Raw genomic sequence first — 27,769 nt, 5'->3', positions numbered from 1 at the left:
TGATCATGTGTGTGGTTTAGCATTGGACATGCCACCAATAATCATTTAGAGTATATTGGGGAATAAAAGAGTGTGAGTGGGGTAGAAAGAAGAAGCCAGAGTGTTTGCGGTGGTGCAATGTTTACAGTTTTAAAGGATTCATTTAATAATGATTCAAAGCTGATGATTTTAACGTTGGTGGGAAATGCACTATATGGATGCACACACTTTTTCTCAAGAGGTGAACTGATTCGTCACGATATGGTTTTGATATGCCTTTTTTTATATATATATCTATATCTATATCAATGAATCGGTGACTTGATGAAACATGTGCAAATGGGATTGCTTGCAACTATTTCAATTTAGGATTTGGTTTCTTAGTTTAAGGATAAACAAATGCAAACTGATATGCACAACTGAGATATTCAAAAGTAATGATAACGGAAATGAAAGAGGGTCCTTATTCAATAAATAACAAAGATTTGTACAGCAATTACTTGGGGGGGATAATATAGTGAGCCTTAATTTATCCTTCTTGATACTGACTTGCAAAGCAATTCTTTGGCTAAAATCAGATCTACCTAATCACAATGAATCCTACTCAATGTTCATTATGAATCTGCGACATTGTTTGAATCTGTCCTTTACCTTTTGATTTGCAAGCAGCCGTTCAGTTTTACAGCTGGGCAGTGTGCCTGTCCCCCTGCAGCTTCGTCTGGGATTCTGTGCACAACTTCAGGACAAGAGATACCCGTGTGTCTACACACTGAAGAGTATAGATGTGTCTGTCAGGTTAGCCTTTTTTTCCTCTCTCTCTCTTTTTTCTACATCAAATTTGTTTCTGTTGAGGTGGTTTCAATCAGTTCGATATGGTTAAATAGCCAAGTTTGTATGAGATATAACTTTCCTTCGCCCCCTCCCTAAATCCCCACCCATACACCGCATGCTTGTTCCCCCTCTCTCTGCAAAGATCAGAGGGTTTAAAATAATGCCACACGATGTCCCAATTTTTCCAAGCTTAAGAATCTGTAAAAATTCAGCACAAGGTCTTGTTCTTTTGTATGTATAAAAATAGATTTATCTCTAATGTAATCCTTTCAAAGAGATCGTCGTCCTCTTTGGCTAACACAGCGTCATTTAGAAAAGCAAAAATGTCTTGAATATAGTTGACCTTATTTAATCTATTATCATGTGCAGATGTCTTGATATTAAAAGACAAATAGCTCTCCCCGTGGCAAATCTTCAGTCTAGTCTGTAACAGACAGTTCAGCAAGACAGTTTGTAGTTGGCCTTAATGTTTCATCAAGGGTGCCATAAATAATTTCCATGCAATTGGGTTGGGGATATTTTGAGAAATGCTATTTTGGTAGTAGTGCCAAACAGATCTGAAGCAAGTAAGTAAAATCCCTTTCTGTTGCAAATAGAAGTATAATTGACACTTATTTGCAGGCTTGATTTTGTACAATCGTCTTTTGAGAGGGCAGGAGTTCAAAGCTTAGTCTAGGAATCTTTTCGTAGAATAGAAGGGGTTTAAATGAAACTGAGGAGCATTTGGCAAAGCTGGAGGAAGTGGTAACAGTCTTTCTCCTCCAAGGATCAGTGATTATCTGATCGTTGCCAGATATCATCGCTCACACACATGACTCTAAGTCACTCAGAGTTGTCAGTCATTGGAACAGCACTGAAATCTAAAACTATGACCTCATGTACTTGGAGAGCTTCTTCATGTTCATTCGTTTAAAGAAAAATACCGGTGCGCTTGAGTTTTTTCCTCATCTCTGTTATGTCTCTACAGACCTGTCTGGGACATCGTTCAATCCACGTGTTGTTTGACATGTACTTCATTCATTTTGGCAGTTCATTGGATCCCAATCATATTGAAGCGTCCTGACAGATACCCATGTCAATCCGAAGCTGTAATCCATCACTGCAAATTTAGTAATGCCCACTTACTAAAGGGAAATCGCCTTCTTGTTCTTTGATAAAAGTGAATCAGCAATTGCATGCAGTCGGATCAATATAGTTTGTGTTGTCTTTCATGTCCTGTTTGTTTTTCTCTCCTTCTTGCTGACCTCTTAGATCACCAGACGACCTTTCGTTTAAAGGGACCTCGCACCAAATCATAAAAACAAAGCCATGCAATGGGAAATGGCCTGTGGATAATGTAAAATAGAGGTGCAGTAAAATAAATTAAACCCAAAAAGTGGAAAACACCGGTATTTTCCTTTAAAGTGGCTGTGTCATGGTGAGAGGGTTTCCCCTTACAGTGAAAGGGTTTCCCCTTACACTCATCACTCTCTAGCCCATCAGAGAATTGCTAATGAACACTGTCACCATGGGAACACTGCCACGATGCTCTAAGTTCACAGACAGTCTGCTTGTGGTGGAATTCATTCTGAGGATAGATACTAAAACTAGAGTGTTTCCTTTTAGTGGACACAATATGTGTGTGTCCTCTAGTCAATAATAGTTGAACTGTGTGTTTCTGTGATAAACATGTGTACTTTTGTGTCTTTCGGTGTGAGACTGTGTTGTCGGAGAGGGAAAGAGTGATTCTGACGGCCTTCAGACTACTCATTACTGTGACCAGTATCCATTAGTTAACCTAGATCATATTGGTTCAGAGCTAACGAGCTCACATGGGGTATAGAAACTGCCCTCACACTAGGCACCACCTAATGCAGAGTCGGGAAACAGTAGTCAAAGTTTCTAGAAAATGCTTACATACTCGGCTATTATAACCACCTTAAATATTGAATATATAGTTATATTTTAATATACGTATATAAGAGAACACTGTTTTTTAATTTATTTTTCTTTGATCTAAAAAAATCGCTGATTCAAAATGCCCAAGTGTAAAAAAAGTGACTACATCCTCTCCAGCAAGATAATGGGAGAGATGGTGGGGTAAGAGTTTGGGTAAATTGCACATATTCGTTCATTTCGATTTTTTGATCGTTTTGTTCATCAGTTGTCATTATTTGCCTGAATTCAATCAAAGCACTCGGCGCACATTCTCTGTCACATTCGTTAGACTGTCTCCTTCATAAATACCTCTCGCCCCCGCCACCAACACACCAACTAACGTACCCCTACTAATTCAATCCAGGCAAATATAAGGACGGACTAGCATGTTGTGTAAAGAGAAAAGAAAAACTCTACTGGTGTATTTGTTTGAAACTCTGACTCGTGTATGTCTGCGTATGTATGGATATGTTGCATTATGTGTGTGTGTTTGTGTGCGTGCGTCATGTCTGTGTGGGTGACAGGATATCATGAATGTGTGTGACAATGTGTGTCAGAGAGAGACTCAGTCCAGGCCCATGTAGAGTGATGGCACAGGGAGCTCAAGTACTCTCCCTGCAGGTCGAAGGAGCAAACAACAGCATCCTCTCTCTCAGGCCTTGTGCTGCTTGCTGGTCTTGAAGGAAACCTGCAGCACACGGTCGCCCAGGCGGTAGCCATTGAGGCTGGCGATGGCCATGGCGGCTTCGTCGTAGTTGGTCATGGTGACAAAGCCAAAGCCCTTACATTTGTTGGTGGTGAAGTCACGGATGACCTTGACGTTCGTGACGGCGCCGAAGGGCCCGAAGAGCTGCCACAGAACGCTCTCGTCCGCTTCAGGGGACAGGTTGTACACAAAGATGCACCAGCCGGCCCCGGTTGGCCCGGTTAGGTTGACCCCGGCCAGGCTGGTCATGCTGTCAATGGTGATGGGGGAGAATCTGGGGAGCAGAGAGGGAGAACTACCATGGGTGTCATTCTGAAGTTCCACACAGCATGCTGTACTCTATACTGTCTCTTATGGGCAAGTAGCCGTGAGAAATGATAAAGCTCTGTAGTCGGGTATGGAGTCGGGGGACCCCATTCCCGTCCCCTCTGCTGTACAGTAAGTAGATAAATGTGTGTGGGCAGGCACAACAGTGGCTCCAAACTACCTGCTTTCATACAAAATGACACTGTGTGCCCTGGCACACAGACACCCACACAATTAGCTTTTTTTTTTTTTTTTTTTTTTTTCATATTCTCTGCTGACCAAAAGCCTCTGCAAGAATCAAACACATACATCACAATGTTCAACAGAAATCACAATATTGAACAAAACACAGAAACCTAGAGAGGGATGAAAAGCAAATCAGAATCAAATCATACAAAAACTGGAGCAAACAGAGGAGACGCAAACGGAATCTGGTATGTCCATGCTGGTGGAAAAAAAGGGGACATTAAAGCAACTGAAACTGACAATGTTAGTTCATAAATAAATACATAGAAATCATTTCCATTCATCAAAAGAAAGGAACAAAAAGGTTAAACAAAGCCATGCCAGAATACCTTGCTGTTAGAAGGCTACAGCAATGCTGAACGTAATTGCAGTATTTTGTTGTCTGGGCTGCCTAGCTGCTTGTATAACATGGCTGAATGGGCACTGGGTAATGTGAATCAGGAATTACAACCATCATAATGTATCTAATTTCAAGATGAAGTCAGCAGGTGGTATTCCCGGCACTTTGTTTGATTGTTTTTTTCATGGATGCTTTTGAAAGTACACCTTTGGCATTTACCTCTTGACTCCGTAGCTGGCGTTTAGTAAATTGTCGAGTCTGCAACGCAAGAGGGAGAATGAAGGGGGTGGAGAAGTTAGTTATGAGATCTACAAGGAAGGGGGGCTTTCAGTTAACATGTAGCTCCTTCACCAGCTGGCCTCCAGAGGGCATCCTTCACTGCAATGGAGCCCATAGTCTCAAACATCCAATCACAGAGTGATGACAGATCAACCCCAAAAGTGCTTTGAGTATGTGTCTCATTTAGTATCGATGATTTCGATCAATCAATCAATCAATCAATTTAATATTTATATACCGCCAAATCATAACGAGTTATCTCAAGGCGCTTTACAAATAGAGCAGGTAGAAGACCAGGCTGTTTATTTTAAGACCCAACAATTGAAACAATTCTCACATGCACTGGTGATTTTACTGCAGGTCATGTGACAATTGAAACAATTTCCCAACAAGGGCAGCACTTGGTGATGGCGGCAAGGAAAAAGAGCCCTTTAACGGGGACAAAACCTTGAGCAGGCCTGGCTACTTATGTTTCAGTTTCCAAAATAGTTTCCCTTTAAGTATGCCCTCAAGTACCTTTAAATGTAAAACAAAAAACAAACAAACAAACAAACAAAAACTTTGTATCCTGTAGGTCAGTGCACATATTCTTTAACTGCTGATAAATTATTTGTCATTACATCACTCTTAAAAATTGGCATGTCTTTAACCCCTTATGATCTCTATTTGTTAGGTGTTAACCTTCATTTAAAATTGAGCTCTGAGTACTGTAGATGTGGCCAATGCCTGGCTATGTTAATCTCATTATAATGTCTGAAAGTACAGACAAAGTTTAAGGGGTTAGTATGATTCTTCTTAAACCAAGATTTGTGGAGCTTTAGTTTTTATTGTACTTGTAAAAATCTGGTCTCTTACATTGGTTTTGTGCTGTTATTTGGATCTGGTCCCTTTCCAAATGGAGGGATCACGCTGCAGTTTAAAAGAAAGTCAGAGAAGAAGAGTGAGAGGGAAAGACGAAAAGTGCCATAGAGAGCTCCCTCTGTGCTATAAAAGAAATCATCTTGTCAAATAGAGCAGTTGACTCATTTAGTCGTTACAATCCCTCATTTTGACTTTATAAGTGCTTCTTTTGCTTTAACAACAAATCAGAATGCATTCACTCACCTAAAAGTCTAAATGAGTTGAAGTGGCATGTGAGTTGAAAGTGACTTGACTAAGTATATTTGTGATGTAGAAGAAAGCATCTCCCATACTGCTACTTGAAATGCCATTAGTTGATATGACTTGTATTAATTGTGGCTTACAATTTTGCATATTTTCCACCACAAATTGTTTATCAATGTAAAACTACCAACCACATTTGCTGTCAGTTTGGTGTGCTACTTCACCCGGTGGTTTGTTTTCAAAGAAGAAATACTACCAACATAGTCACTGTGAAAATATTTACTCTTTACTAAAGTGTCCATGAGGACAGTTGAGTCTGTTGGGAGTTATGTTATATGTAAAGAGCTTCAATGTCAATAAAACTTCTTAAGTATGTTTTAGATAGAGCTTCTCAAACATAGTATCTGATTCAACTGATGATGAAGCACTCACAACAGACAGGACTGATAATGTAGCCTATTAAAAACATTTGAAAATCAACTGTTTCATGGCTACTGTGACCATGATGCCTCTTTAGTCTCTGCTTAATTTACTTGTCAATGATATTCCATGTCATACTAAAACCAGGAAATGTTGAGATCTGGTAAACTGGGGGGATGTTGATTTCACTTAAGTTTGCACTTTGGCTCAGCTTAAGATACTCGACACAGCAGGATTACTGGTGATTTGATGTGGAAGCGGTCACTTTTTATAGCTGTGGCTGCAGGATGGGGTCAGAAGGTGTGTTGTCTGGGTGTGGCAGAGGTCAAGTACCTGAAGCGCTGAGTCTGGTGGTGCAGGGGCCCCGTGTAGCGGCGGGCAGCAGTCTGGTACAGCTGGGTCAGTAAGGCCTGGCCTGTCTTCTGGCTGGGGTTGTTGGCGAACTTGACCGTGATGGGCTCGGCTGCGCCCAGGGGCTTCTGTCCATTCAGACCTTTGATGGCCTCCTCTGCCTCATTTCGCTTGTCAAACCGGATGAAGCCCACTCCTCGCGATATGCCTGCTCCGGATCAGAACACAGACCAATGTTAGTACCTGGGAGTCGAGGACTGACCCACTGGCTGACACATGGGACCCGGCCTGTGCTCGCTGAAGTTCATCCAGGGAAATTGGGCTCGAGTGACAGCATAGTAGTGAAATAAGGCTGTACCTGTAACTTGGTCCACTAGGATGCGTGATGTGATGATGCGGCCATATTGGGAGAACAGCTGTTCCATGTCCTTCTGGCTCATGGTCTTGGGAAGGCCGCTCACGTAAAGGTTAGCATCACGAATAGAAGCCGAGCTTGGCCGGGCATATGATACCTACAGCACAGAAAGAAATCACAGAAAAACATGAACTCAACAAAGAAGAATATGAGGCCATTTACACCTGGCATTAACATGCGTTTTCTGCCATCAGATTGCAATCAGATTGTATTTTATCACTTCAAGGAAAACTCAGGTAACTGGAATGAGCCTTAGATGAGTTTCCTAATTAAGTTCCCCATCCCCCCCTTGCTCCGTCTCCTTTGTATCCCACACCTGTACTCTTTTATTATAACAGTCCTGCTTATTACTCATCCCTCACCATTTCCAAAGCCCCCTCTCTCTCCATGCTATGTGACACTACTGTTCTGCTGACTTCATCAGTTCCTTTGAGCACCACACTCTGTGACGACTGTGACCATCTCCCACACTGATGATGCCAATCTGAGTTAACAAGCTTGAGTGTTGGCAACTTTCTTCTGAACAGGGGGTGGATGGGTGGCTGTGTGGGGGGCTTCAGTTCTATTCTCGTATGAGTAGAGGGGCACAGGGATGACAGGCCAACCCGGAAGTTAGCACATTGCGCTGGGTTCCCTCGTCTTGAAGTCAATTCGTTTTTTTAACGGGTTTCTGGTTAGATGTCTGAAATAAGGTCTGTGGTTAACAGAAGTTTATGATATTTGTGTCTGTGTCTTATCCTTGTGTTCAGCAAGATAATCTTCACAAATGAACACCACTTATGATTTTTGAAGCATAAATGTGATCGCTTCAGAAGTCAGAAAAGTTGTGTTGATTTGTGAAGATTATCTTCCTGAACAAAACCTGTAAGTATCATCAACTTTTGTTAACCACAGACTTTATTTCTGGCATCCAACCAAAAACCCATTCAAAAAGCCCATTGTCTTTGAGACGAGGGAACCCATGCTAACTTATTCCTGCGGCACTGCCTTCACTCGTGGGTTTATGGCCATTTCTGCTATCTTTTGCATTTGTATCCCTTGTGATTCATTGTTGGTCACTGTTGAGAACATTCTGCATCTGATCATCTGGAAGGATATCTGATTGATTGTTAAAGTCATTCGTGCTGTTCCTGTGTATGAGAGCATGTGAGCATGTGTATGATAGATAGTGCGCTTCAGTCCATTGTTGTGTGTTGTGTTTGTGTGTGATGGAGGGAGAGAGAGTGAGTGTTGTCTGAGATAGGCTGATCGGCCCACCCTCTCCTGCCTTCTTCCTTTGTCTCCTCTATCCTCTAGGGGAGAAGAGCTCCACTGGCAACCAGCAAACAGTGTAAACGGATCACGAGACTCGCTCACACGCTTTATAAACACATCCTCACATAATGTAGAGATTGTATGGATATGTAAAGAAGAAGAAGAATCCTACGCATTTTGAAAATGTGTTTTGGCTGTGAAGTTTAATGTCATTTATTTCACAGGCCCCTGATGTGAATTTGAACAACTTGTGAATTACTTTTTAGAATGAATACAGGTGTTCCGATTTGAGGGGTCAGTACTAAGCACCAGTGTGTATTGTGTACACAGACAGACTGTATGAGCAGGAGGGTTGTGTGGGGCAGTGATTAGGGTGTTCTGGAGGAGTCGGGGGAGTTGCTGCTTTCGGGGAGCAGAGACTGGCCTATAATTAACCCTCTCCCTGTCGCTCCCACAGTACAGATGGTGCCTGCAGCCCATATGGCCTCTAATCCTGTCATTGGCATTCTGCTCTCCGAGCGACCCCCTACCCTCCTACTGCTGCCCCCTCCCTCCCTCCCTCCCCCCTCTCTATTGACGCCTCCTGCAAAATCACATATTTGCTTTGTCACAGAATAATCTGTGGTATTATTCACACAATACTCATTTCTAAAAATGGGGTATTCAATATGGTTGGAGAAATGAATGGTAGCATGGTAGAAGGAACGATCTAAGCACAGACACATCAACTTAATTAATGTATGGTATAACATATCATTAGCAATGTAGTATAATAGGTGTCATGACGATTTAAACACTCCACATGGCTGTACCAGAGGTAGAAGATTTTTTTTTTTTAATCTTTGATAATGCAATGGGCTATGTGAATCAATTTTATGTGCCAAGCTACATGCATTTGTTCTTCAATAAAGGAACCAGATCCAGTGCTCGACTTGAAGCATGCTGATAGCTTGCTGTTTGACTAGTCGGGAGTCAACCACATCCATATCCATGGACAGCTGTTGCAGGATCCCCTGGTCTGCTCTCTCAGAGATTCAATTTCCCAATCCTGCACTTTGTCTCAATCTTTGATCTACTTTGATCAGGTCGGGGGGAGGGAAAGGCAGTAGCGTTTAATAATCTGCTCTCTCTTCCCCTCATCTGATTTTGGGACAAAGAAGCCCCGTAATTAGCCCAGATTGGAGGCAGATGGGGTAACCTGGACTGACCCTCATGCCCCACAGTCCTGCTTCCTAATTACATTTCCATCACAATAACCTGTGCATGCTGCCCGCCCCTTGCTTTCTGACCTCCACTCTCTCCTCTTTTCACCCGTTCTCTCACCTCCTTTGTTCTAGCCACCACTCCCCCTGCCTCCTCCTCCCCGTTTCCCCCCCTCCCTCTGTCGCGTCTGTCACCACCTCTCTCTCAACCCCCCCCCCCCCCCCCCCCCCCAAAATCTCCACTTCCTTTCTTTTTGTCTTCCTCACACTGGATTGAAGTGAAAAAGGAAAAGTGAAAGTGGTAGAGAGCAGAGCTCCACTTACCTTGATTGTTTTGGTCTGCAGTTTGAGACCATTGAGTGTGTTGATGGCCTTGTCGGCATCATTGGGATCCACGTAGTTTACAAACCCATAGCCCAAACTCTGACCTGGAGACAAACAAAGTGACATAGTAGCATCAGCGATTCTCAGAACCATTTGTATAGCGATAAAGAATTAAATGCGGACCAAGTGTGCTTGACGCACCTGTTATCTTGTCTCTAACTAGCTTGCAGGACTCAATCTCTCCAATGCTACCAAATAGACTTTTGAACTCTTCCTGGGTCATGTTCTGAGGCAGATAATTGACGATCAGGTTGGTTTTGCTGTCATCTGTGGCGCCGTTGGTGCTGATGACTGGACCATTAGGCAGACTGGTTCCGCTTGGACCGTTGGACACCTGGGTTTCCATGGTGCTGATTATCTGCTGAGGAAGAGGGTGGGATTAGATTCATAATTTGAGATGCAATAGGTCATAATTATGTGGTGACAATGGCTGAATGTGCATTTATCATGTTAATGATACATGCAAGGGATGCAAGATACATTTGCAATCATATCAGTATTGGCCGATGTCGTTTTTGAATATATCATATCAGTCTGATGAGCAAAATAACAGCAATGTTATCTGTGTAATCGGTACATGTATGTAATCGGTATCCATATTCCATCGGTATCCATTCCATATTCCATCCAAATTCCCATATTGAATTATGGCAGCAGTTCCAAACCTTTTCCGACTCATGGCCCACTTGAAAATCTCAAAAATGTTTGCAGCCCACATCTGACTGTAAACAGTACGAAGGCCAAATAATGCGTTAACGATGATAAAAGGAGCTGTCCATCAGCACCAAAGGTAAATCAGAAACTAAAAGTGAGGGGCTGACTGCAATAGGCTAATTAATGAATAATTGAATATAAATTAAATAACGATATCATTCAACAATGGAAATGCATTCTCATACATAATAATAATAATTATTATTATTATTTAATTTCCCCCCTACAAAGCTTGTGATGTTTTGCAAATGATGCAATACCTTGCAATACCGTAGTGCCCCACCAGTGGGCCCTGGCCCACCGGTTGGCAATGACTGATTTATGACCTTATCCAAATGTTTTAGAATGAAAGAAAAACATTACTTTCTCAAATTCACAGTGCTTATACGTGTTTTTCAGTATGTACAAAATTAGATTTTCTTAGAAACTTGTTTTTATACAGATCATATCGACATTGGTAAATATCGGTTATCGGCCATAGCAGCAATGTTAATATTGTTATCGTACGAGGCAAAATGTTCATATCGGTGCATCTCTAATACATATAAACCACAAGCACGCATGCACGCACACACGCACGCACGCGCACACACACACACACACACACACACACACACACACACACACACACTTGTCACTGTCATAAGGAAAGGTCAAGAATCAGCATTGCTGACAGGAGATAGGACACAAGCTCTGATTTGCCATAAACGCAGACCCTGTCCCCTCCCCCTCCTCTCGTTCACCCCTTCTTTCTTCCTCTCTAGCCCCCTGCCTCTGGTCCTGCAGATGTCACAGTCCCTTTTTGCCTTTCTCCTCCCCTCCCCCAGCTCTCTTCCAGGGTCAAACGCCATTACATCATCACACAGGGATGATAGAGATGGTGGTGTGTGACGCTGGAAAGGGAAGGGGGGCAGTTGACAGACAAAAGAGAGACTGACATTGTTAAATGGATTTAGTGCTAACAAATGAGGAATATCATTGGTTTTGGGGATGATGAAATACATTCGGATTAGATTTACTCTCCTAACTTTGTTAAGCTTCTTTTGTGGCCAACACACTTTTATTTGTCTGAGTGGGTTAGTGCACAATTGTGTTTATGTCTCCTGTGTTGCTCTGGAGTAAACCCTGTTGCTTAATTTGATCCACAGGGATCCACAGTTTGTCAAGGAACATCTGTGTGTGCAGGTCAGAAACAAAACTTCCTGCTCTAATTTTCCTGCTCAACGCCCAGTTCTCTATCTCTAGATCCTTATTTCCAGTGGAAATTGAATGTACAGTCATTGCACACTGTTTTTTGAGTGTGAAAACAGAAAAGATCAAACAAACAAACAAAAACAGAATATGCTGTTTATGTACCACATGGTTGCTCAGATGCGATATAGTCCCTTATATTAATAAGGTAGTTTTTCCAGTTCTGATTTATTTGAGCAAGTAAAACTCCCTATTTTTTCTTTACATTTAAATTATTTTAGGGTTATGAGCTTAATTGTTAATTGTATTGTTTATTGCTTCTTTCTAGCAATGTTGATAGTGCTGTTTTTGCTCTGCACCTTACCTACGGGAATTTGTGTAACTTTTTATTGTTTAAGTAGTTGTTGATGTCATTGATGCTACTGCTGCTGTAACGCCAGAATTTCCCTATGGGGATGAATAAAGTACTCTATCTATCTATCTATCTATCTATCTATCTATCTATCTATCTATCTATCTATCTATCTATCTATCTATCTAAAACAAACAGTAGGCTAATACGGCCAAATACTGGCCTCACATCCATTGAGCAAGTGGGAGACAGTGCCCATGATAATTAAAATGTTAAATCAACATTTACATGTTTGAGTTGCTTCCCCCCCATGTTAAATAAACCTATTTTCAAGTTGTTTGAATTTTAAGTCCCCCCATTAAACATCATAACAGATGTATTTCACTTAATAAATATGGAAAATGTTGAACTTACAAGTGTTAAATAAGTGTTCAACTCAAAATCAATCTTTGTGATAACTAGGATACTACATGATTGTAAACATTTATATTCCTGTGATTCTTATTCTGTGATTCAAACTGAACATACACAATAGGGGGGGATTATGTTGCTTATGTATAAGTGTTGGGATTTCCTTGTTGACCCATACAACTGAAAAAAGCCTTTGAAAATGTCAGTATGTGTTTGAATGTAATATGTCATTTAAATAAGTGGTTCTCAAATTTTTTCACGTCAAGGACCCCTAAACTGACACAAATTAGACCATTAGACCCATTTGATAAGATTTTGTCACAGGGTCCCCCATCTGATGAGATTTTTGCTTTTAGATGTTTTACAGAAAGTGTATGAAACCCATGACCAAAAATAGTCATACTTCCTGTCATTGTGTTACTTATGGATGAAATTATATTGAAAATAACTATTGCCCTTTTTGCTGGGGACCTCCTGGAGACCCCTCAAGGACCCCTGGGGGTCCCCGGACCCCACTTTGAGAAACACTGATATAAATAAATCATTCACACAAACAGCCTCCATAAGGTGTCTGGATAAACATGTTTTTGTTGTTGTTTTTTGCATGCAATGTGCTGTACATAGTGGGACCCAAATGTAAACCGTTTGGCACGTTTATATGAGACGATACAGCTCTAACTGGTGGGTGTTATGTATGCCAATAGGGCTAAATAAGTCTCTTCTAAAGCTCTTGGGGTGTCACAATGTAGTCCATAGCATCTAAGGGACTTACGGTAATTAAAGAATCTTCCATGGCAGAATTATTCCACAAGTACATTCTGGGAATTTCCTGACTTGAAGGAGGAATAGGCTTGAAGTGTAAACATCACTGAAGCAAGCATTCACCTGCCATTCAACCTTATTGTAGCTTTTTGGGTTATGTCTTCCCACAATATAACCAGCTATTTTTTTCCTTTTCTTTTCAAAGGAGAGTGGGCACTCCCAGGCACGTGCACAGATATATCTCAAAGGGGGCTTGAGCACCTGTCCTTTTGGCCTCTTATAGAGAAGTGCCCTTTTTCCGAGTTGTCTTGAACACAGCGTTTCTATGGTGAAAGAACGCACTACACAGTCACATGCAAATTGCACACATTCATCAGTCGTGACTCAGTCAGCGCCAGTTACTTTGACGCAGTCATCAGGTATGTGGTCAAACAAAGTATAAATATACTGTTCATTTGGGTGGTAAGAGACAAATATGGAGGTGAGAGAGGCAGCCAGAGGAAGTGCATATATACAGTATTAAGTGAGCGTCTGCACGTGAGGATGTCAGTCAGAGGGCTGGTTAACATGTGAGGAGAATTTACTGAAATACATTTCTTTGCATGTAATATTAATTATCTGTCACACGTAACAGTATTTGAACCAACCTCAGTCATGGCTTTGTTTTAAATTACATACATTTTAATAGTGTCCCCAAAGTAGTCATTCCTGGCATATCTTTTTTATTTAGTTGTTTTCAAAAATCACCGGCATGCCCTTCTATGAATTTGGGCCCCTGCCCCTCTAACATCCTCTGCATGTGTCTGGACACTCCTCTCACAGACACACTGAAAACGCTAGACAGAGAAGAGGATTTTCTATATTCTAGTCCATGCAGTATCATGGACACGTGGCTGCTAGGTTTCAGTTTTACTGGCTCTTCTAATTCAGCCACTGCAGCGGTGGTGCTTTCGGTTTCTATCTTGATCACATCATTTCTATATGTTTCTATATTATGATCACATAACTAAAAGCAGGATTGGTGTGTTTCCCCACCTCTTCTGCTCATGGATTTGTCCTGGCTTTCCCCCACTTCTTCCCTGTAACCTGCTTTGAGCCCTACACCTCTGCTCAGGTTGCCCAGGTAACGGCCCTCAAAGACTGCATTGTTTCTAATGGCTGAATGGATTTCTGACTTTAAGCTCTGTGTCTAAGTGTGTATGTTTGGGGCAGATACACCGGTCAAATATTGCTCCTCCATGTTTTAATATTATATGGCTTTGCAGGGGGATATATTTAAGTCAAATTGACAATGACAAGGGGAGAACATCACAGAGTAGGAAGTAATAGAGCGAGTGAGTTATGACAGCCTAAAAATAAAACACTTCAAACACATATCTAAGCACAAAGGCGGTGCAACGCAGAATAGCAATCCATCATATAAAGATTATGGTGCAGAGCCAAAATACTTGCTGATCTGATGTGCAACTAGAGCAATAAATCATTTAGGTGTCTTGATAAAACATGGTACAATTAATCCATGTTGACAGCAGCTGAAAAGGGTGGAATCATGCATGCTCTTCATTGTAATATTAGGCCAGTACATTGTGATGTGGTGCCTCTGACTACAAGAAGTACAATACAAGCATATCTGAGCGTGTTCCAAACATGACAAGAGCTTTTTGGAAGAAGAATAAAATCTGTATTATGGAAATGTTGACTCGCCAAATGATATAAACCTCAGCATGGCAAAACACGCATCCTCAGTGAACAGTGCAGAAGTTATATAATTCACAGATTCAGTTAGTATAGTCCAGAGATTGGCTGACACAAGCAGCAAATAAGATTGAGCTTTTGATACAGAAATTAAAAGGTTTGGCATGCTATATATATATATTTAGCATATACCACACTAAATATACCACAGTTAGAGCCACTCACTGTGTGTACTTTATTGGGGCTTAGATTTAGTATACTTTAGTATTTACGGTAGTATACTTTCATATTGCCACACTTGGTAACCATTTTATAAAAGCAATAGATCACATCAGACCGTAATATATGCTTATTATACCACAGCTAAGGGTGCACAACCCTTAGGTGTGGTATAATAAGCATATAACACGGCCTGTCATGATCTATTGCTTATATATATATATATATATATATATATATATATATATATATATATATATATATATATATATATATATATATATATATATATATATATATGTGTGTGTGTGTGTGTGTGTGTGTCTGTGTGTGTGTGTGTATATGTATATGTATATGTGTATATATATATATATATATATATACACACACACACACACACACACACACACACACACACACACAAACAATTAAATAAAGAGCCTAGAAGTGATAGTGAATCACATAGTACACTACACTCAGTAGAGATATTCCAGATAAGTCAGGCTCCAGAAGCTTAACTACTGGAGACAACAAAATTGTTTGTGGGTGGCACAATTCTGGCAGATTCCAGCTGTTAGGCTGCAGCACTATTGTCCCACACTGCTTTTTCTATTTTGGGGGTCTGCGAGATCTCCCTCAATATTTAATGTACTGCATCACATCGCCTACACATGGTTCCAGACTTGCACGCACACAAGAGCCCTGCCTCCACTGCCAAAAACATGAACCCAGACTTGCACGCACACAAGAGCCCTGCCTCCACTGCCAGGCGCACATACCACCTACACTGCACTCTATTCAATTACAAAACACAGAAGCAAAACACAGAAGCATTACATGACTGAATGTAAATGCAGCTGTTGGTGTGTTGTCTTGTGAGACCTAAAAGCGTGTCCAATTAATTTCTGCTCCAATACTGTGTATGATGTACAGCAGACTACTTGTGTCTCAATCAATGTGACCAGACTCTGCAACCTGTCATGTACACTATAATCATGACAAATATTTAAATGAAAGGAGATGGCCATCAACAGTCCCAGGAAAAACCATTCGCCTATGTGTTTGGTTGATTTAGGCTTAGTGTAGAAGTAAATACATTTTGTTTTCATTCTTTTTGTGTAATTTATGGTTTACAATCACTGGATAGAGGTATAATAAATCATTTGATTGATATGTATTGAACTAACAATGAAAACCAAAATACTCATAATCACAATTCAGGAGAATCTTATTCTGATGTGTATAGTGTTTTTCATAACCTTGTCTCTTAATACACATGCATTATATTAAAACAATAAAAAAAAATCTTCTGGAAGGCATGATTTAAAACTGAATGCTATATAGGCTGAAGTGTAAATGAGCCTCCTAAATAACACAGATTACAGGATTATCCCAAACAAAGGGCATTAGCCACACTCTGCAGCTTAAGGGATCATGGTGGCAGCTGTAAAACAACAGGACGACAGGAGTCACAGCTCATGTCAGCTCTCTGCTGAGGCTGCTCTCTAGTCTAGCTCGGCAGATAAAATAGAATAAAATATAGATGAAAATAAAAGATGTCAGCTCTCAGAGTCAGAATATATAGCCTCCTTTGATCGGATGTGAGCAGAGCAGACATCGTCAGAGGGAAGGGGAAAGAAATCTGTCTGGCAAGTCCTTGTATGCGGGGCGCTATCCAGCGTGCTGAAAAAGGGAGTGGCTTTCCGACGATTTCGTTTCAGTCCAGCAAGGCCCGTGAATCTCGCAAAGACCATCGAATCGATTCTGTTGTTATATTTGAACACATTCCATTTGGTAGATTTTAAGGATGATCACAAAGCCGGGTGTTTAAATGTGGGGGGAAACGATTAATTGCAGACCCCCGATCACCCTGTTTCTCTATTTATTTAGCCCCTTTTGAAAAGGCAAGACGTGTGCGCTCTGCAGGCATTCATGAACCGGAGCCCCTTTTTGCTGAATAAACGTATTGAAACAGCCAAACAAAAGAGACACCCGTTCCTCCTCTTCTCCCTCGCAGAGACCATGGCAGCACTATGAATATTAATGTAAACAGTGGCGCTTTGTGTCGTGGCCAGCGGCTGCAGGACGCTCCCGGGAACAATGAATGTTACAGTTGCCAGCTCCAAGTCAAAAACGCCGTCATATAGGCCAAATGAAAATAACAACACTGGATATTTCACTGGCGATTTCATTGTTAAAAGTATCAGACTTATAATGTGTGATAGCCTAGTAAAAATAAAAGGGTGAGTAAACTATGACCTCCAATCGGTCACCATGAGGCAAACATCCATCCACCATAAAAACAAACCAACAATATGTGGCTTCACCCTCCACTCCATCCCCATATTTGCTTTTTGACACTGTTGTGAAGATTAATTAAGACGAATAATCATGCAGTCTAGGAGATGAGTTGCATGCTCCCCCTCTTGCTTCTCTAGGCTTTTTATTTGTGACTGATACTGTAATTACTTCAAGTCACTATAGCAACAGGAGACCTACAAATCACTGCTTAGCATTACATTTGACTTCGAGTTGGACAGATATAGCTGCATGCTAAGTCCAGCCTCTTCATTATTGTGCTTCAGGTGTAGGCTGATAGGCTACTGCCTTTAAAATAACCATCGAATGATTCTGGTTTAAATTCGAGAACACTATAACTAAACATCAAGCATGTTGTGTTAGACTGGTCTGCATTGATGGCCTCTGCTGTCGTTGTCCTTGAATTGTGTAAGTGCCTGGGAAAGGTTATCTGACTCAACGCTTTTATTTGCTTGGCACTGCGGTACAGGCATGGAGGACTGCGGACCATGTGGGGAGCTATAGCCTGTCTGTGTCACACTAGGCCCGCAAGGTGCAGGTAATGTGCGACAAAGAGAAAATTAAACTGCCTATTGCTGAAAATATGCAAATCGACAGTTGGAAGATGATATATCTTAATGAATATCTTGCTGTCCACCGATATTCAAAGCAATAGGCCTCCCAGTCTGGCTGTTTGAAATTGCGTGAAATGAGATCTTAAAGTTGTGAATGGGCCCATTTAAAGTCCATGGAGCAACCACAACTCTCCTCTCAATCGTGTTCAATGAATCTATTTGTTACTAAATAATGTGCTTTGCTTCTTAAACAGCTTATTACATCTTAAACATTTGCCACAGAATGAACATATTGCCTAAAGGTCTCGATATTTTGTTGGCGTTCAGCATCTTAGAGATGCTATTCCTCCTAAAAAGTGAGCAGATAAATAATAGGCCTATAGTTTTGTGGATATTACCACGCCTGAATAAGTAGGGAGTAGCCTATGCCCTATTGATAACGCACCTGCATGAGGATGGACCTTCAGCAGCTTCTATGCTAATTATAGATGTTCCTATGCTTAGGCTATTTATTTGCTTCGATAATTTAATGTAGCTAACTAAGTCTGTGCTCTTCTCGAGGCTGCTCAGATGAACGTCCATCTGCTGGCAGCGTGTGGAGAGCATCATTAGGCCTGAGTCAAGAGGTAAAGCGGAATAGGGCGTTTGTTCAGATAGAGGCTTTGAGGCCCTCGTTTAGTGCTCAAGTCCAGCAGAGACACGCCCAATCCGGCCGTCGGCATTGAGCAAAGCTAATTTATCACCGCTCACATCTCCCTTTATCCGACAAGCGTGATGCGCGCAGGGCCATCTTGTAGCCTGCGTGCGTTATACTCTGATAAAAATGTGCTTAAAATGGAGATGTCCATCTCCTCACTCATTGTCGCGGCCTCTGATATTTCCAACGCATAACCGGTTGCATCGCAACGAGAAGCCTGAGGAATTTGGATTTTGCCTATCTGATTCAATCCAAACGAAGATGCGTAATCCCCCCCCCCCCCCCCCCCCCCTCCCGGAGTGACTCGACCCTTTTTTTCCGTTGCTTTGCTCTGGATGGGCCCTCAGCCTCCGAGGCATCATGTTTGTCTCAGAAAGCCGTCTCCAGCATCCTTGTGCTGCACAGTGCACCAGCCAGTCCTCCCCCCACTGAGCCCTGCGCCTCAACGCCTTTCTGCCTCTTCATCACTGCCCTCTAATCCTGCGGAATTCCTTCATCTTCACCGCTGCATCGTTCGTGAAATACATTCACAACTGCGACGTTTAGGCAGCCGTAATGGCTGTGATATATGAATATATATTCTAAAATGGCAGGAGAAAGACTTTATCCATCGCAGAGGTTGAATACAGCAGGCTGTAGCATAGCCGCGCATGGCGCATCATTCAGTGTGCGATTTGCCACTATCGACCGTTAATCTTGTCATAATAATACTGCATTACACATTTGATACAAACATAAACAGCTAATCCCAAAACCATTCTATGTTGTAGCATGTGGGTAGTAGGCTATTAGACAAACAAAATAGGCCCTGGAGCTCTATTTAAAATAAATAACAAAAATGCATAGCCTATAAGAAAGATGTTAGCTACCATGTAAATCTGTAATTATATCAAATGTGTGTATGTATTATAGTACATATCAAATACAGCACAAAGGGAGTGAGATCTGAGGCTATCTTGCACGCATGCTGCTAGAGCATCCTCTTTACAAATAAGAGAAATAGAGTCATACGTACAGTAACCATTCTTGACATACAATGAAAGAGATCTAGGTCCTTTGCACTGGTCTTGAAGCTGGAGGCTGAGTCTGTATATATGCTCTTCGGCCTTTGGATGACACGGCCTTTATGTTCTGTCAGGAGTTGGAGGTGTCCAAATTAAAAGAAAAAAAAAGAAAAAGAAAAAAAAGACAATCTTCACCAGGGGATCTCAGCCCTTTGCGATTGGTAGGTGTCCTCTGCAGGGTGAAAATGTGGAGAAAGGGCTTTTCTTCAGGATGGTGATGAGAGGGAGAGCTTTCTCTCCGAGTGGCGTGGGCGACGGTTCAGAAAAAAGAGAAACAGTGATCCTCAAGCAGGGTGTGTCCAGGGGAGGGTGTTCTGCTGTGTTTTGTGTGTAATTCCCCGCTCCTCTCGCAGTCTCCTTCTGTGCCTCTGCTGCAATGTTCTTCCTTTATGCGTCCTTCTAGCTGGCAGAGCGCGCTGCTGATTGGCTAATTGTGCAGGGAGGGTACTACATGGCAGCCATTGCAATGCGCTCCTCACCCATTATCCCCTTCAGGAGAGAGATCACCAAGAGCCCCCCCCTCCTCCTATCCTCTCCCCTCTTCCATCCCTGCCCCTCTCTCCATCTCTCCACTCCCTCCTCACTGCCCTTCCTTTCTTCCTGCCCCCCTCTTCACACACACACACACACGCACGCACACACACACACACACACACACACACACACACACACACACACACACACACACACACACAGGCAGAGCTGAGTGAATAGGGCTCCACCTGCACTTTCAGAACAGATGGGTGCAGCACAAGACAGCAGCCTTGTCTCTCTCTCATTCCCCATCACTTCTTCCCCCAGCGTAGCCCCTTCCTCTCTCTATCGTCCTCCCTCCACTCCTGTATGAAGCCGTAGCAAACATCTCTTCTTATTTTTGTGTTTGTAAATAAAAGCGATTTTGTGTCTAGACTGCTACACTGAGTCCACATTATAAGACGATTATTAAAAAAAGATGCAAAACATTATGGCCGAATTGTGTGTGAACCGAGTTGTGGCCAAAAAGGAAGCATGAAATCACTAAAGCATGCTCTAATAAGATGAATGAGTGGCTGACTTCCTCAGCTTCCTACTGGGATCCACTTTTCATATGGCAGATGGCTAAACATAGGGTCAGGTGCAGAAATGAGAATAGCAAATTAGCTAGCCTCTGAATTAACGTAATTCATGTCCTTTCAGTACGAGGTTGAGAAACGTTGCAGTTCTGATCAGGAAATATTGTCAGTGTTGTTGTTTTTCTCTTTGCTTTACAAACAGAAACATGGCCGGCAGTGATTTTTATGTTACTTTATGGCATCTACTGTAAGTATCCTTTTCCTGAGGAGTTCTCATCCCTGGCTGTGTGGGGAGTGCTCACTGAGACAGGCTGTTTGGTCTCATCTATAATGCATCCCCTGCCCCGGGACATCATGTGTGACAAATGACCTATTTCTGTGCAGACCCCCATAGGGCCTTGACCTGAGGTGGTGTTCATGCGAGTGTGCGTAAATCAGTTCGTGTTTGTTTATTTGTGTATTTGTGTGTGTATGTGTGTCTAGGCTTGCTATTCATGTGAGGAAGAGAGATAGTAAAGAGAGGTTGTGTTTTGTATGGAATTGAATGTCTGTGCGGGGGCTGCTGAGTGAACCAAGTGGTGCTGATGTGAGTCCTCCTGTATCAACAATGGTTTCCCCTGCCTCGCTCTCCCTAGCTGACCTTGAGGAGTCCTCAGATGTCTCCGGCTGCAAGGAATGACGGTGGAAGCGAGCAAGTTGTTTGCATTCTTGTTACTGGCCATCCTGTTGTCATGGATCTGCGGATGGATACTAGTCTATTTTTTCAGATGAATGTACAGTACAGAACATACTCCTTTCCTCATATCTGTCATACTGCCTCCAGTAGAGCCCGACCGATATATCTATTGGCCATCACAGATATATCGGTATTGGCGTATGTCAGGGATACTCAACTTGCTTTGCCCGGGGGCCACTTTCGTGAAATGATAGAAGGACAGGGGCCAGTTAATAAACAAACAATATACATTTTTCTGTAGCGGATTGTAGGTTTTTGGGGTGTCAGCCGGAGTTTAGTCTGACAATGTTAGTGATAGTTAGTTAGGTTAAGTTAGTTAGCTTAAGTAAATACATACGTGCCTGGGTAGCGAGCAGATGGCGGTATTTGACAATTTAGCAGCTAAATCATAGATTATTGAAAGATATTCTATATTCCAGACTGAAATGATATAACAGAAGTGGAGTATTGGCCAGAATGACATGAAAATTTGGACACTTATTCAGCGGCTATCTTGCATGTTGCGTTCAGGTGCACTGTAGCCTATATATATATATATATATATATATATATATATATATATATATTCCATCGCGGGCCACAAGTTGAGTATCATTGGCGTATGTTGTCCGATATGGAGCAGATACTTTTTATTTTATCTTTTAAAGTTATATAGGATGCATTTTATCTATATTTGATCCTTTTTGATTGATTGATTGATTGATTGATTTTATTCACACATCATCATTTAGTACATTACAGTATTCATGGCATTTCAGTACAATGGCAAGATGTGTGTGAAAGGGTCGCCCCAAGGAAGCTATTTAAAGCTTTTAGGATGGGGCCCAATTACTCACAAACATACAGTAATAACATACAGAGAGACATACAACAGACAATCCCAGCATTTTAAGTATGTTAGTAATACATCAGTAGTTGTAAGAAATTCATAGACAAGACTTTCATGTAAACAGTAGTTAATCATATGTAATTAGAAGTTGTTCTTAGAATTTGTCTTAAAGGTGGAGACAGAATGTAACATTTTTAGGTTCGTATCAAGCTCATTGCAAATCTGCGGTACTCTGCACACAACACTGATGCACACTGGTGCATTTTAACCTTTTTTTTTTCCCCCAGTGATTAGGTGTTTTTCTTTAGTGTTATAGGTGTGCAGAGGAAGGCAGATAGGAACAAGGTAACATAAATTATGATTTAGTTTATGAACAACCTGGTACATCATACAAGCATTCTGGAGGTAATTGTACTCTACAAGCCTCAAAAGATTATAACGACAGAAGAGCGGTCTGGTAGGAGAATTCAATTCGGAACACGACAAGGCGTGTATGACTTTCTTTTGGAGAATCTGTAACTTTTTAAAGTGACTTGGAAATGTGTTGCACCATATGACATTACAGTAATTTACATGAGGCTCAAATAAGGTTTTGTATTGAATAAGAAGTGCAGAGTGGGAGAGAATACCTCAACTTAAAAAACAAACCAACATATTTAGAAAATGTTTCCGTTAGACCATTCATATGACATTTAAAGTTAAGAAATTCATCAATGAGGATCCCCAGGAATTTTGTGGAGCTGACTCTTGCAATATTCTGTCCATTTATTTTGGGGCAAACATGCTCAGCATCTGTTAGACTTTTGTTGGAACGAAAAACACAATATAGTTAGTTTTGCTGACATTAAGAGAAAGTTTGTTGCATCTGAACCAAGTGTCTACTTTCATAAGTTCACTATTTAAGATTTGTTCGAGTTCATTCAGATTCTTGTGAGACAAAAACAAGTTGGTGTCATCAGCAAACAATACTTTATGCCAGGGATACTCAACTTGCTTTGCCCGGGGGCCACTTTTGTGAAATGATAGAAGGCCAGGGGCCAGTTACAATCAATATACATTTTTCTGTAGCGGATTGTAGGCTTTTGGGGTATCAGCCGGAGTTTAGTCTGACAATGTTGTGGACACCGGATAGTTAGTTAGGATAAGTACATACATACTGTAAATGCCTGGGTAGTGAGCAGACGGCGGTATTTGACAATTTAGCAGCTAAATCATAGATTATTGAAAGATATTCCATATTCCAGACTGAAATGCTATAACAGAAGTGTGAGTATTGGCCAGAATGACATGAACATTTGGACACTTATTCAGCGGGTATCTTGCATGTTGCGTTCAGGTGCAATGTAATTTTCTTTTCTTTCTTTTTTTGCAATTCCATCACGGGCCGCACAGGGGGCGCCCGCGGGCTGCCAGTTGAGTATCACTGCTTTATGCAATATGTGCGAGGAATTAACAGTCATTAATATACAAGATGAAGAGAAACGGCCCCAAAATGGAACCCTGAGGAACCCCGTATTTGATGGATTTGTTTAATGACTTGTGGTCATTTACGTAAACATATTGATGTCTCCCAAACAAATAACTTCTAAACCAATCTAGTGCTAGGCCTCTGATGCCATAATGATAATGCCACTACCAATACCACAGTTGTCTTTATCAATGCCGTCATTGATCTTTTCAATTAGGTCAAGTACTGCCATACAGGTAGTGCTGTTCTTCCTGAAACCATACTGGGATGGCACAATGATGTTTTTCTAAATTCAAGTTATTTGTTCTATTTGTGTTTATTTATTTAGTAATTTATTGTTATTTATCATTATTCAATTCCCAGTGAAGTTTACTGTTTCAGTGCACTGATGTCATTCTGGATAATAAGTCTATTGTTAAACTGTAAAATATCTTACCTCCATTGCCTTGTCACACGTGTTTGATATTTGAGGGATCATTGCAAAAAATGTGTTTATGTATGCACGCACACACACACACACACACACACACACACACACACACACACACACACACACACACACACACACACACACAGTGTATGTGTATATACCGGTATATACATATATATACACATACATACATACATACATATATTACATGATACACATACACACACTGTATATATACACTGTATAAAGAATATCAGCCGATATATTGATATCAGATTTTTTTACTCCCTAATATCAGCATCGGCCCCAAAAATCCAGTATCAGGCAGGCCCTATCCTCCAGTCCCTCCTTCCCAATCACGCTCTCTATGTCCCTCCCTCGCTTCCTTTCTGTCATTGTCCTGCAGCTCTCTTCCAGTCAGTTTGTGAACATGGGCCATGTCTGATATTTTACATAATTGCCTTACATAAGTAGCGAGCTCTGCTCAGAGCTTGGCTGATATTAGTGGAGATGAATATTGCATGAGGAAAGCACTCGTTAAGCGTTAATAAGAGGATAGAGATGGAGCCCCACTGTCGGTCTGTCTTAACCCCGCCCCCATCGCTCTGTCAAGCAGTGACTCAACTCAGCCTGCAAGCGTTGGAGTCAGTTTGTTTGAGGGAGAGGAAGCGTGTGTGTTTCTGTGTGTGTGTGTTTCTGCCGGTGTGTATGTATGTCTGAGGAGAGTGTGAGATTCAGTCATTAGGTGCTTATGTTTTTGCCTGCTTTGTTTGTTGAATAAAAGCGGTTCTTGTAACACAAAGACACCCAGGTCCATCAGCTGACTACAGCCCCACTTACACATCACACTTAGTGTGAATAAACAGGCTTAATTGTGGCCCCTCATTAGCGCCCTGGTTGGTAGCACGGCAGCTGAATCCTCCCTATGGGTAAGAGGGTGTTTGAAGCACCTATTGTACATAACTGAATCAAAGGATCAAGCATTGGTTTTGTTTAAAAACCTTTTTGTTATTCCACGGATTCTTTTCTTATCGTTGAGGGTCCCTCCACTAGTGGTGATTAGGAGTCCTGCTGCAGTGGTTCTTCTGGTCCCGAAGGGACCTTTAGGTGACCTTTTGTTCCTACTAAATGTGCAGATTTTTATTTTCTCTCTGCATATCATGGAATGCTACTAGGTGCCAGTAAGTCGCATTTTGAGCCTTTGCAGAATTAGTCCACATATTTTAAAGTTCATCAGCACACACAGAGGACACATGCTAAGTGTTGCTAATTGTACAATTATCATGGGTAAAATGGTCAAGGGAGTGGAGAAATGCAAGTTTATTAGTTTTGTTATCTATCTATCTATCTATCTATCTATCTATCTATCTATCTATCTATCTATCTATCTATCTATCTATCTATCTATCTATCTATCTATCTATCTATCTATCTATCTATCTATCTATACATTTGGCAATGTGGACTCTGTTTGTTTAAAGAATTTTGGCCGGCCACAGCTATGCCGTTTTATGTGCGATCGGGCTGAAACTTTCAGGGGGTGTAAAGAGCACCCATGCAGGTGACTTGACGGAGCCAGATTTTTTAATTAGGGCAGATTAATTGCCCTAAGGCTGAGGCTATAGTTGAGTGATGATGTCATCAGTGATGTCATACACACACACACACACACACACACACGAGAGAGACTGAGGGAGAGGGAGAGGGGGAGAGAGGAGAGGGAGAGAGACTGAGGGAGAGAGGAGAGGGAGAGAGAGAGGGAGACATTGCCAATAGGGCAGGCGAGGCCATGCATTAGCCGAGCTACAGGTGAGGCCGTGCAGTGCAGAGCTGCATATGCGAGGGCCAGCTCAGCGAGATGCAGGGCAGGCGAGAGCGCGCAGCAGGCGAGCCTAGGAATCAAGCGCGCAAAATACCTAGTTACAGTATATTAACATTAACAATATAACAAGAGAATGGTGGGTTGAATGTCTAATTCATGATATATTTGAATAACGGTGATAAAATGCTATGTTGGAAATTGCAATAAAAAAGGTCTGAATTAGCCAAGCGTTTTCTATTTCACATCTCAATTATTGTAGTATTACATCCAAGTGAATGCCTGTTGCCATTGCCCTGCGGTAAGGTAGTGGCCTTGTCTGTGTGTGCATGTGCGCGCGTGCGTTTGTGTGTGTGTGTGTGTGTGTGTGTGTGTGTGCGTGCCCGCATGTGTGTGTGTGTTTGTGCGGCGCGCGTGTGAATGACACTATGGCAGTGTATTTGGGGGATGGGTGGAGGTCTGGTTAATTTGGTGGTCTCTCTGCTGGGCCTGGCTCTTGGCAGTTCAGGGTTTTATGGCAGCAGCAGTGCTGCTATAGCTTTCAGGAAAGGAGCCAGATTTAAATTAGCCCCTTTTCAAAGGACATTTGTTGATAATGGCAACTGGCCTAATTCAACCCTTTATGTATTATTTGGCAATTTTCTTGTAGACTCCCTCATGGCTTTTGTTTCATTTACGCTACCAGCCACAGCCAACCAATCCTCATTTGAAGGTTCCTTTCTATTCTTCTTTCTCTCTCTCTCTCTCTCTCTCTCTCTCTCTCTCTCTCTCTCTCAGAATGTCTTTCTATCTCTCTCTCTCTCTCTCTCTCAGAATGTCTCTCTCTCTCCCTCTCTCCCTCTGTCTCTCTGAATGTGTTGTCTCAGGGCTATTATTAGAGTAGACAGGCTGGTGGGAGGAAGTCTCTGAAGTAGACGCCTCTTGTCATCTTTTTATTTATTGATTATATTCTGCTTTCCATGCGCCTGTTTAATTCTCAGAGTGCAGTTGTGTGCTTTCTGTATGTACAGTATGTGTTAAGTGCAAATATGGTTTATGTTTCACCTTTTCAGGCAATCTGTTCATATTTTTCGTGGGCAGCAAAAATCACACATTTACAAACGTGGACTCTCAATTTATATATATGTTGCTCATAACATTGTCTGTGCCATGTGTATGTGTGACTGTGCATGCATATTTGAGGTGGGGCGGAGAAGAACATCCCTGTCTTCGACAGGGACCACGTTTTACTGTCAACCTTGTTAAATACGTAGAAAGCCATAGCGATTAATCTTTCATTTTGTCCTGTCTGAGCTGCTATCTTGGGAGAGACTCCTTAGATGATCTCTGTTTTTCTCTCACTCCTTTTCCTGCTCTCAATCTGACATGAAAAGACAAATACAAAAGTGACAGACACAAAAACATGCCGGATAATACAACAGGAGCAAGTGTGCCTGTGCCTTTTTAGCTGAGCTGTTTTTACCTTCATGAATTGTGTAGCAGCTCTGACTTTTAATAAACAACAAATACATCATACACATTTTGTGCCTCTACTAGATACGTTCTCATTGTACTTTCATGTTGAATTTGTTCCACGACTGTTATCTAAGATATTACTTGAGGGAGAAAAAGTAGATCACCCAGATAGATAACACAGGCCATCCAAATGGAATACGATCATGGTTCCTAGAGACACCAGTGAGTGCCTCTAGGAAACATGATCATATTCCATTTTAGCCATTCC

General features: G+C 41.7%; 1 protein-coding gene across 1 annotated transcript; it reads right to left on the bottom strand.

The window, feature by feature from the left end:
* Positions 1–3,379: 3,379 nt before the first annotated feature.
* elavl3 (ELAV like neuron-specific RNA binding protein 3) lies at positions 3,380–19,681 on the bottom strand (the record flags this gene model as incomplete). The annotated part of the gene is made up of 7 exons (XM_083649538.1): positions 3,380–3,707; positions 4,545–4,583; positions 6,462–6,687; positions 6,838–6,991; positions 9,675–9,778; positions 9,876–10,095; positions 19,664–19,681. 7 exons carry the CDS (start codon positions 19,679–19,681, stop codon positions 3,380–3,382), a joined length of 1,089 nt encoding a protein of 362 aa, XP_083505664.1.
* Positions 19,682–27,769: the final 8,088 nt, after the last annotated feature.

Source organism: Poromitra crassiceps (assembly GCF_964638095.1).
Source record: "Poromitra crassiceps genome assembly, chromosome: 13".
NCBI lineage: Eukaryota > Metazoa > Chordata > Actinopteri > Beryciformes > Melamphaidae > Poromitra > Poromitra crassiceps.
Note: the sequence above shows the minus strand (reverse complement) of the source record. Positions and strands in the feature narration are given on the sequence as shown.